Here is a 12526-nt window from a genome sequence, read left to right as displayed (position 1 = left end):
TTCATCATCTCAAAATTATAGAGAAAATTGGAGTGAAATTGACATATCTTAAAAACATTCATCGTTATCAAAGTTCGATAATGTACTTTTTGATCTATAAGAGAAAGCGTACAAACCTTGGGTGACTACATCATTCCCCATTAACCTCTATTATTACAAATTAATTAATTAATAATAGTAGTAGTAAATAATCTTCTTTCATGCATGTACATAATCTCCACAACTTATTAATCAATAAACTCTAGAAATAATAATACTCCAAGTTAAAGAGGATCTTAATTATTAAATAAAATAAATAATAGTAATAATAATAATTACCCCAATTAATTAGTAGTACTTGGATCCAAATCTAATACCTCTTAGAGGTGTAACAAGATGGATCGTTATGAATATTAATATTATCACTGTAATTAGTAATATTATTAGAAACCCCTCGTAATCTATCTTGTTGTTTGTGTGACTTTGGGTTGTTGTTGTATGATCTTCCTTGAGATCTATTCTTCCTTCTTGGCAATGAACGGGGAATGAACACTCCCGTTCCTTTAACTTCTCGGGTTTGTTCGTATAACAACGGCGACGGTACAGCCGGACGAAGCGAAAAAACCTAATCAAGAACATAAATCGATTTAATTAACAAACGTTTATGAATAATACTGAGTGCAACGCCTAAATCCTTCATAATACTGAGGGCAACGATATTCAGAAGTTTATGCTTATAAAAGAGCGTGACAAATACTTAGATGCAACGCTTATCTTAAAAGCGTGACTAAAAACATCAAAAGGAAATGCGCAAGTTTATATATACAGAGAAAAGAATGATAAGAGATTAGAGATTTATATCTCAAAGAAAAAAATACCTGTTGAATGGAAACAGATTTAGGACAACGAACAACGGGTTGATCATCGTCGTCATCCATGATTAACAGCGCAATTTCTTTACTCAAGTCGGCGAAAAACAAATCGTCTTCAATTTCCATGGCAACTTCCATAGCTAGCTCCAAAAAGAAACTTCAATTCTACCTAAACTTCAAAAACAGACTGATATGAGATTTTCCCGCACACAGTCTGTTGCAGGTACTGAACTATCTATCTATCTCTAGCTCTTATCAGATTTTGTTGTTATTTTCTTTTGCAGAAGAGTGGGTATCAGAATGAGATTTAATATAGAAGAGGGGGATATGACCATGTTAAGTCATTTGGGACATAGATGAGTTGGGGATGGAAAAGTGTGGGTTGGTAGGGTCAAGTTTGTGGCAGTTGGCCAATCTGTCTAAAAACCCTACCACATCCTCTCTACTATTGAGAGACTACGTATATTATGATATTATCCAGATTTAGGGGTTGCAATAGATGAGAAGCTGCCACCTATACTATTTTCATCAATACGATCATCATCTTCCCAGCATATCTCATCGTCTTAGATAGACAATCTCTCGCACTCGCACTACTCTCTTACATGATCTTGAATTCACATGGTTGTGAATCATACTCTTAGATCTCTCTCTATCAAAAACAAATATATTTAATTTTCTTTACATGTCATTTCTTTATCCATTTAGAGTAAGGTATTGTTTCCTCCACGTCAACTGTCAACTAACTCTGTGCAACTGTCTTGTATTTTTACTATTAGAATTTTGTGCATTTGTGCTCAACACAATCGATATCATACCTCCCAAACAAGTGAACAAAAGTGAACGGCAGAGTCGTGGACTAGATCGCTTTCTTTTAAGAGGATTTACGACTTTATCGTATAATTGTATAAGTTGATCTTAGATTTTACGGCTTTATCGTATAACATTCACAGGAACAGACATACGATCCGAGCTTAAGGAACCAGCATCCTGGAATCCTGCAATTCAAGTAAGGCCGGTGCCTTTATAAGAAATCGAGTTCATGAAATCTAGCTAGCTAAAATCAATGCACCCACCACATTAATCTACTTGCTTTCAGTCACGCTCTTTTTGTTGTTTTATTCTTCACGTACAGTTCATAGGTTTTGTACTTTTATTAATACATAGAGATGTACTGATGGGTGTCATGCATATGCACGAGGTCCACACGGTGTTTACACATTCTTGGCTGGCATAAAACAGCAAAGAGACATAGAAATTGATCCCCCGTTGGGTTGCAGCATCCGCATATCATACAATTGCGAACATGGTTGCATACAGATTGCAGCAGGACTACTAGCTAGTTGTAGATCTCTGACTAAATTTGGTCTCTTTTCACTTTATTACCATTACGGCATTACTTCTTTTTCAAAATCCCTTAATTCTTGGAATAGAATACTAATAGTTCAAGTGTATTCACTATGGGTGTCACGTGAATGGTGGTGGTCTGTTGGACTGGCTTTGATTCAGGTTCTCCAATAAAACAGCCTGGAATATAGGATTTTGAAAGATACTAGTAGAAATTATGCCAGCCAAATAAAAATGTCATTAATTCAAGACATGTACTGTAGAAATTATGTTAAATATCTACGAATTGTGTTCGTGTGATTTCAACAAAGTACAAGTAGTCAAGTTGGTGAATGTTGGGTTTAGGTGTCGCGAAGGAAATAATTTTCTCATTAGAGGGAGATTTCGTAGTTGTCTATGCACGACAAGAGGGAAAAAACGGTGCCATCGTTCCGGTGTGAAAACCAAAAATACTTTATTAAACTAAGGACGAGGTAAATTAAGAAGTTGAATGGTAGATCAAACTAAACACTACAAAAAAAAAAAAAAAAAAAAACAATTTCAGGTTATTTGGCTAGTGACTGATCCTATTGTCCATACATCCATAGTTGTTATGCTGCAGTGATCATCATCCATGTTCCTATCCACTCATATAACTGGTATCATCATCCAATGATTTTATTGTGCTGCAGTGATGTTGAGCGTCTTTCGTGCATAGTCTATAAATCTTTTGAAGAAAGAGATGAAAGACCAAAAGCAACATGGATTTAAGGAAAATAGTTACAAATTGTCAAGAATCTAAGAAGTTCAAAATTATCATCAATAGTTGAAACCGAAGACGAAGACCAAGAAGATGAAGACGAGGATCCGAAGATGTTTCTATTGGATGTTGTGAGAGTGGTGTTGTCATCATTGCAATCGGATGTTGTTAGAGCATAGCTCGGTTGAACCCACCAAACGTTGGTATGTCAAGTTTGGTTGTCATATTTTAGTGAATCAAAACTCATCTAAGAGTCGCTTGATTATGTACTAGAGACAACTTTGTTTAGGTTAGATTAGAAAGTCTAGGAATGTTACATACAAGTATTACTCGAAGACCTGAAGAACGTGAAAAAGTAACGAACTACAACGACGACATCATCCTTCCTCTTGAGGTTAGTAATATTGACTTGAACTGTTTCATTCCTAACATATCTTTCAAGTCGTGCTATATTGAAAACATAACTGCGAAGCTGTGCATGAGACATATTACTCTAGTAGTAAGACATCTTCATATGATCATAGTATTAGGAAGATAGATTACGAAGTATAATGCTTATCTTTTGAACTTCGTAGATATGACATCGACATAATCTTATATCGTTGTTATGATTATGTGCATGGGTTATGGTGAAGATTTCATCCTACGAAACAATGTTTTACATTTGTTTAAAGGAAGTACATTCATGAAATAGTTTTATGAATCGAAAGGGAAATCACTAGGCTTATTGGTACGACTATTCATTGCAAATCTTTGGATTACCAACATGTGTGAGATGGTAGAACCAATCGTAACTTTGTTATGTATCTTGGTATAACTAACCACAATGCCTGACTTATGATTTGGTATGACTAGTTTTCATTAATTTGTGTAACTGATCCTAAGTAATCACCATGAGATGGTATGATCGATATTTGTAATTGGTGTGACTAATCACAGAGAATTTGGTAATCGATCCTTGTAATTGGTGTAACTGGTCCTGGTAATTGGTGTAACCGATCCCGGTAATTGGTGTAACTGATCCTGGTAATTGGTGTAACCGATCCCGGTAATTGGTGTAACCGATCACATGAAATCTTCTTGCATACCATTCCTGTTTTAATGCAACATGATATTCCCAATCAATTCCAGCGAAAAGATCCCAACAAATCAGCCCAGAAATCAACACAGGAATTTACGCAATCTGAAACTATTATCCCGCCAAAATGTATTCTTTAAACAGTGGAGAAGATGGTGATCATTGCCCCTTATCCAGTGATAGGGTGCGGATAACACGTTTCTTTCGGGGTGCCCGGGAAACTTTTCGAGCCGAATTTCCACACATGTTTATTTCTCCAAAAACACCTACACATACACAAAAACACCATAATAAGTACAAAATCGAGTACCAACATGGAGATAATTGAGGACAATTTAGACATAAAAATGTGTCTATCACTACGACCCAAAGTCGAAGACTTTAATAAACAAATCTGTATCACACAGGAAAAGTCTACGGTGATAGATAAATCTGTCTCCCACGAATATACCTATGAGTTTTGTTCCGTGTTTTGATAAATCAAGGTGAACAAGAACCAATTGATAAATCAGACTTATATTCCCGAAGAACAGCCTAGTATTATCAATCACCTCACAATAATCCTAATCGACGCAACAAAAAAATATATTGTGGAATCACAAACGATGAGACGAAGTGTTTGTGATTACTTTTCTATCTTGCATATCGAAGATATAAATCTCGAGCTAATTATTACAATTGTACTCTTAATGATAGAAGATGCAAGATCAGATCACACAACTACAAGAAAAGTAGTATCGGTCTGGCTTCACAATCCCAATGAAGTCTTTAAGCCGTTAACCTGGTTTTAGAAGAAGAAACCAAAGGTTAAAGGAGAATCGACTCTAGCTATGCAACTAGTATCACACGTAAGGTGTGGGGATTAGGTTTCCCAGTTGCTAGAGTTCTCCTTTATATAGCCTTTCAAATCAGGGTTTGCAATCAATGTTAGCTTGGTAACAAAGCATTCAATATTCGCCGTTAGATGAAAACCTGATTAGATTCAAGCTAATATTTCTCAACTGTTGGATCGAAAAATTAGCTTGTTACACACAAATGAAATGTCCAATTTTGGGTCTATGAACCGTTCCCAAACATTCACATTTGTTGGTTCAACAATAGTTAACCAAATGGTTAGGCATATGATCACTTTCATATCCACCATATTCTTCTTCACCATAACTAGTTCAAATGACTCAAATGAACTAGTTAGAGAGTTGTTCAATTGCTTAGATCTTATGTAACTACACAAGACACAACCGAAGCGAAAAAGGTTTGATTCACTTGAATCGGTTCATAAACTTTATAGCCACGGTTTGCAAAAGCATTACTTAGTTTAAATAAACATGAGTTCAAGAACAACCGATTTTAGATATAACCTGCTCAAGTTCGCAGACTAGGTTCGCGGACTTAAGCTCACGGAAGGAGTTCACAAACTTCAGCAGAAACTCTCGGGTCGAGAACTTCCGCCAGTTCGCGGACTTGGCTCACGCCACATTTCGTTTCTCTTGATCAACAAAGTTTGCAAACTTTGGTTCAAGGAATAAGGACTTATATTAATTCAGGTGAAATTTTAGGTGGATATACAGGTGATTCTCATGATTGGTGTTTTACTTCATCATCTTTAGGTTTTTTTCTTTGTATCTTGTTATAATTAGGGTCCTTCTTTATCTTTAATGGAAAAAAAATTGAATCCAGAAATGGATTCATCAGTTGTTGATTTGATTAACTCTCCAGTTCAAAGTCCATCTATTGATTTGATAAATAATACTGAAGAACGTTGTGATGCTTGGAAATTCTCATTAATTGGTCGTTTAGATTTAGCTCGATTGAAATTTTCTGAAGCTGTTCTAAATCAGAAAAATCAATGGAAACTTGAAGGTCAATGTAAAATGAATCCGCTAGGAAAAGGTTTCTTCACTATTAAGCTTGATAATGATAGAGACAAAATGACTATTAAAGCAGGAAGATGGGAAGTTTGCAATCAAGTTTTGTGGATTCGTAATTGGATTCCATATTTTAGGCCAGAGAAGCATAGAACTTCACATGCAATGATTTGGGTTCATCTTCCAGGACTAAGCTTGGAATATTGGGATGAAAAAACCCTTTTCACAATTTGCAGAGCTCTAGGAACTCCAGTGAAAGTTGATGAAGCAACTCTTAATTATGATAACGGATATTATGCAAGAGTTTTGGTGAATATTGATTTAGCAAATAAGATTCCAAACAAGTTATGGATTAAAACAAAGTTTGGAGGATTTATGCAAAGTGTGATTCTAACAAAACCTCCAAAATTTTGTGATCATTGTAAAATTGTTGGGCATTTGCAAATTGAGTGTAGAGCAAAGAAAACTTCTTCACAGTATTTTGCTACACAACAATCAACTAGCAACACACCAAAAGGAGTAAATACCTCAAGCAAGGAGAAATTTGATATTTGTGATCCATCAATAAGAACTAGTAGTCAAGTACTTGAAGTTACTCCAAAAACTTTTTCAAAAGATTTTGAAGCAGGTGAAGTTGGCAATTGTGAGACTCCTGTAACTTAACTCAATCAATCAGTTGGAGCAGTTCATCAATTAAGGAATTCAGTTAATATTACACCAGAAATGTTTGGTTCTCTACAAAATACAAATGATTATGAAAACATTATTGAAATGCATGAAGATAGAGCCATTCTTTCTCCAGCTAAATTACTACAAATTGTGGAAGATAAGGTTCTAGAAAAGAGTGTGATTAAGTACATAAATGGAAAAGAAGGTACTATTTATGAAGAGCAGATTCCAATTACTTCTTGGTCTAAAATTATTCAAAAGCCTTCATCCACAAAACAAGGTTCTACTTCAAATGAATCACAAGATGTAGGAGCTCCAAAGGTACAATTTCAACAGAATCCAGTTAAATACAATTTTAGAAAAAATCAGAACAAGGGAGGCACTAAGGGCCTCCAATCTCAACAATGAAAGTTCGTTTTTGGAATTTAAGGGGCCTTAGGAGAGTCAGGGCTCAAAATAAATTAAGGCCCTTAATAAATCAGTTTAAGCCTTCATTGGTTTTTATAGTTGAACCAAAAAATATTTGCAGTTCTTCCTTTTGCAATAAGTTAAATTTGTCAGGTATGCAGAATAAAGTTATTCATAATTCAGTTTCAAATAATAAAGGAAATATATGGCTTTTTTGGAATAAATATCTACCAGAACCAACAGTGGTTTCGATGTCTAGCCAAATGATAACAGTAAGTGTGGGTGGTTTTCTAGTTCTGGTATTCATGCTCATGTAGGTATTGTTCAAAGAAGATTTTTATGGACTGAAATGGAGCTCATAAGTGATTTAAAATAGCCATGGATGGCCATTGGTGATTTCAATTCTATTACTTCTTCAGAAGATAAAATAGGTGGCAGGGCAGTTAATAGAAAAGCAATGCAATATTTTAATACTTGTTTAGATAACTGTGAACTGATGCAAGCTCCTAAAACTGGTCTACAACATTCCTGGTTAAATTGTCAGCATGGTAATAGGAGAATTCTATGTAATTTGGACAGAGCTGTATACAATCACTTATGGTTTCAAAAATATGAAAATTGGGGTTACAAAGTTGGTTTGAATATAGCTTCAGATCATGCTCCTTTGCTAGGTGGAAGTGTGGATATACCTAAGCCAAAAAACATTCCTTGGAAATTTCAAAAAATGTGGTTATCTCACTCTAGTTTCATGGAAGTTGTATCTCAAAGTTGGAGTGAAGAAGTGATTGGTGATCCATCTTTTGTTTTTCAATAAAAGTTAAAAAAAATTAAAAAAACATTCTTAAAGACTGAAATTGGAATGTCTTTGGAAATGTGCATGTAAAATTAAAAGAAGCTGAAGAAGAAGTTCAAAAGGCAATGCTTTTATCAGATTTAAATCATTCTGACACTGAAGCCTTAGACAATCTAGTTGTTGTTGAGAATAATTTTAACTCCAAGGAGGTTCATCTAAGTACAATGCTTAAACAGAAAGCTAGAACAAAATGAGTCAAGGAAGGATCTGCAAATACAGGTTTCTTTCATGCAAACTTGAAAATTAGACAGTCTAGAAACTTCATAAGTGAGTTGCAAGATGAAAATGGTGATATTACAACTGATCAATCAAAGATTGCAGCCACTTTAGTTCGGCATTTCCAACAAAAGTTTCAGTTCAAAGAAGTAGAGCAAGTTGATTCTCTCCTGGAAGTTATTCCAAAAGTCATAATTGAAGATGATCAACAAATGCTTGATGCTATTCCAAATGAAGAAGAGATAAAAAAAATATAATTTTTAGCATGGACCCAGATAGCTCACCTGGTCCTGATGGCTTCTCAGGATGTTTCTACAAAGCATGTTGGGACATTATAAAACAAGAAGTAGTTCAAGCAGTGCAATTCTGTTGGAAAAGAAGATTCATACCTAAAGGCCTTAATTCAACTTTTTTGGTGTTACTTCCTAAGATTTAAGGTGCAAAGACTCTCAACCATTTTAGACCTATTGGTCTCAGCAATGTAAGTTTCAAGATCTTCACCAAAATTATCAATACCAGATTAAGTTCACTTATGACTAAGCTCATCACACCTCAACAAGTGGCTTATATCAAAGGTAGAAGCATACAAGAGAAGATTCTTCTGGCATCTGAATTAGTTAATGAAATGAAGAAAAAGAGAAGAGGAGGTAATGTTGCTTTAAAACTTGACATCTCTCAAGCTTATGATTCTGTAAGTTGGAGTTTCCTTTTTCAAGTACTCAATAAATATGTCTTTTCCAATTCATGGTGCCAATGGTTGTAAACACTCTTTGAGTCAGCTAAAATGTCACTGATGATTACTGGAGGTCCACAAGCTTTCTTCTCAGTAGGCAGAGGACTCAAACAAGGAGACCCTTTATCTCCAACTCTTTTTGTCATAATGGAGGATGTGCTTAGTAGATACATTCATAAAATGGTGGAGGAAGGCTCATTAGCTCCAATGGTTTTTAGGAGAGGTATTCATCCAACTCACTTGTTTTTTGCTGATGATGTGAGTGCTCATTTTCTGTAATGGAGCAAAGAAAAATGTTACAAATCTTCTAACATTACTGGAAAAGTATCAAAAGGGTACATGGAAAATTATTAACAAAGACAAAAGAAATCTTTTCATAGATGGTACTTCTGCACTTAGGAGAACTCAAATAAGGGAGTTAATGCAAATGGAATTGAGTGAATATCCTGATAAATACTTAGGAGTGATTCTTTCTCCTGGAAAAGTTAAAATCTCTACAATATGGCCTATGGTATAAATGTTTAATAAGAAACTTGTTGTTTGGAAAGGGAAGTTATTGGCATTCAATGATAGACTGGTGCTTATTAAGTCAGTTTTGTGCAGTATTCCAATATACAATATGGGTGTTTATAAATGGCCTGCTTCAGCAATTAAAATTTGTGAAAAGATCATAAGGAATTTTCTTTGGTCTGGTGATGCAGAAGAAAGGAAATATAAAACTCTTTCTTGGAAGAAAGTTTGCACTCCATTTAGTGAAGGAGGTCTTGGTATTCAAAGATTAGAAATTATAAACAAAGCTCTGCTGATGAAAATGATGTGTAAAATTATAAACTCTGAAGAAGAATGGGCATTATTCATTAAAGCTAAATTCAAAAATGCAAATGGTCAATGGAATGAAAATTGGCAACTCTCTTCTGTTTGGCCTGGACTGAAGTGGGCTTGGAGTATGTTAAAAAATCACATCAAATGGTGCACATGCAATGGTCAAAAAGTTAATGTTTGGCTTGATAATTGGGTTCATGAATCTCCATTGATAGAACAAGCAGCACTAACTCCTTATATGAGAAATAATATGCAAATGAAGGTAGCTGATCTTATTCAAGATGGCAGTTGGAGAATTCCTCAAGACTTGCAACAGTTATTTAACTCTTTCAGCTTACCTGACATAGGAGGGGGACAAGACAAACTCTTTTGGACAGAAACTTTACATGGTAAGTTTACCACTTCTTCAACCATCTCTCTTTTAAGACATAAAGAACCCAAGATGCCTTGTTCTAATAAAATTTGGAATTCTTATCTTCATCCAAGCATTTCAAGTAATGTTTGGAAAATAGTTCAAGGTGTCTTTATTGATGATTCAGTAATGGTTGATAGAGGGTATAGCTTAGCTTCCAGATGTTGTATATGTGAGAAAGAACAAGACAGCATGAATCATATTTTGTGGCATTTCAGTTTTAGTGTTAGCATCTGGAGATGGATATGCTCTATTTTCAAATTTAAAATGCCTGTTTCTTTTGAAGATATTTGGAATAGTGCAAAAAACTGCAGTCCGCTGATCATAGAAACTTGGATAACTGCAGCATGCTCAGTAATTAAAGAATTGTGGTTTCAAAAAAATAAGAGAATATTTGAGGATATAAAACCAAATGCACAACAATTCAAAATCAGAAATCAGAAAATAGTTTTTGAAGGTGGATATAGAATGAAAAGTAATAAATGGAACCAGAACTATGATCTGCAGATAATAGCTTTCTTTAAGCTTGGATTGAGACGTAGTAAGTTTCAGTGTATCAAAACCTGCTATTGGATACCTCCTCCTATGGGTTATACTATGTTCTGTTGTGATGGCTTATCTTTTGCCAACCCTGGAGCAGCTGGTTTTGGTGTTGTGGTGAGGGATCATGTATCAAGTGCTTGGAGTCTTATCTGGGAGTATAGGCATTGGTACTGACTATATTACAGAAGTGTGTGATGTAGTGTGTGCAACAGAATTAGCAGTGGAATGGGGTCTGAAAAACATTGTTTTATGTTCAGATTCAAAATCAGTGATTGGGGATTTTTCTCAGGGGAATGTTCCATGGTTTCTTCACATGAGATGGGATAAAGCTACCAGTAAAATATCATCTATCATTTACATGCACATCTTCAAAGAAGCAAATTTTTCTGCAGATTCTGCAGCTAAAAGAGGAGCTAACTTGGAAGCTGGTGAAAGGCAATTTGTCATGGGGAGACCTTCCTTTCTAACCAGGATTGAACTACCAGGAGTGGAATACTACAGATTCTGCTAAGAAGAAACGAATTTTTTAAAATTTTATCACTGATACAATTGTAGTTTCCAGGTTCTTTTCTCTTTTCCTTGTTTGGGCTTGTAAATTGGCTGATACAAATGTAATTTTTAGTTCTTTCTCTTTTTCTTTTTAATCTTGTAATGGGCTGCTTGTATGGAAGCAACTATTTTGTAATCCCTCCTTTTATTATTAATGAAATATGATTCAGAAAAGAAAAAAAAAAGGAATAAGGACTTATACATATATGTGTTTCCACAACAATGCTTATATCCTACCCATGGTTACGTAATCTAAACTCTCATTTCAATCATTGAAACATTCTCAGAGGACGTTACATAGCCGTTATTCACAGACCATTTTTTGTCAGAGCAATTTTCAAAGTGATTGAAACATAACATGACATTCGTCACTAGGTAAAGATGAATTTGGCTAAAGCGAAGGCTTACCAACACATATTTCGAGAAATAGATAGGCAAGTTAAACTCGGCTAGAAATAGAAAATGTGTATAATGAAAGTCAATATATCATCACGACTTTTGTCTCAAGAGTAGGAGATAGAATAGATAGACTTTTGAGTGACAGATAAGTTCAAGTCTCCACATACCTTTTAGTCGATGAAGATACACCAGTTCCTTGAGTAGTCTGTCGTCTTGTATGATGATTTCCATGGAGTCTTGAGCTAAACTACACTTTCTATCCTAGTCCGAGACCTTTAGCTATGTAGGCTAGAAATCAAGACTTATAGTTTTGATCACTAACATTGACAACACATGCTTGAGATAGCAACGCATGCGAATTCGACCGAGCAATGCTCTAACAGTTTTGGTTTGTATGTATTGTTTATGGATTAACGAAATACGGGATCATTTGTTTAGTCCAATTCGATTCCGGATAAGAGAAACTAAGTTAATTCTGATCTTAGTTAGAATTATCAAATTGAAGGATTCGGTTATTCAAGTCTAATCGAATGCCTTGACAAGAAGAACAGTTAACTAACCTAGTGTTTTTCTTGTCTAAAGATAAAGGTCTAAGTTATTGTATGAATAATTAGAACCTGAGGAGAAAAATAAAATTAATTCTGATCTTTATTTTGGTTTTATCGAAATAAGTGATTGTATGTTTACAATCAGTTTAACAAGGGAATTAAGTTTCTTAGTCGAATTTTTAAACTATTAGGGAAAATTGTTTTGGACAATTATTTCCTTGATAACATGTTGAAACTAAACTACTTTGTAGTTTCGGTTTAATGTTGGTTATCTAAAAAGTGGTATGTGAAACCTTCGTGCTTAACTCTTATAGGTTGTTTACAAGTCTTTTAGATTTGTAAGATCTTTTCGGTTTGTCCTTCATTTGCTCGAACCTTTGTCATTTTTGTGACAAAAAGGGGGAGAAATATATGGATTAAACAAGTGATTTGTAATCACTAAGGAAAGGACAATTGTGCTTAAACGTTGGTATCTAACGAAAGAGTAAAGCATT

At 34.8% G+C, this 12526-nt stretch overlaps 2 protein-coding genes across 2 annotated transcripts; one reads left to right on the top strand and one right to left on the bottom strand.

The window, feature by feature from the left end:
• Positions 1-33: 33 nt before the first annotated feature.
• On the bottom strand, positions 34-1170 carry LOC113361624. The gene is made up of 2 exons (XM_026604813.1): positions 858-1170; positions 34-604 (listed from the first exon to the last, which is right to left on the bottom strand). The coding sequence occupies exons 1-2, from the start codon at positions 987-989 to the stop codon at positions 350-352; spliced, it is 387 nt and encodes a 128-aa protein (XP_026460598.1). The 5' UTR covers positions 990-1170; the 3' UTR covers positions 34-349.
• Positions 1171-5694: 4524 nt separating this feature from the next.
• On the top strand, positions 5695-6543 carry LOC113359978. Its single transcript, XM_026603533.1, has one exon. The coding sequence runs from the start codon at positions 5695-5697 to the stop codon at positions 6541-6543; it is 849 nt and encodes a 282-aa protein (XP_026459318.1).
• The last annotated feature ends 5983 nt before the right edge of the window (positions 6544-12526 follow it).

This window comes from Papaver somniferum, chromosome 3 (assembly GCF_003573695.1).
Source record: "Papaver somniferum cultivar HN1 chromosome 3, ASM357369v1, whole genome shotgun sequence".
NCBI lineage: Eukaryota > Viridiplantae > Streptophyta > Magnoliopsida > Ranunculales > Papaveraceae > Papaver > Papaver somniferum.
Note: the sequence above shows the minus strand (reverse complement) of the source record. Positions and strands in the feature narration are given on the sequence as shown.

Coding starts and splice junctions, on each gene's coding strand:
- LOC113359978 (XM_026603533.1), top strand. CDS start 5,695: ATGGATTCATCAGTTGTTGATTTGATTAACTCTCCAGTTCAAAGTCCA.
- LOC113361624 (XM_026604813.1), bottom strand. CDS start 989: ATGGAAGTTGCCATGGAAATTGAAGACGATTTGTTTTTCGCCGACTTG. Junction 605..857: donor AATCTGTTTCCATTCAACAG/GTATTTTTTTCT, acceptor GTTCTTGATTAG/GTTTTTTCGCTTCGTCCGGC.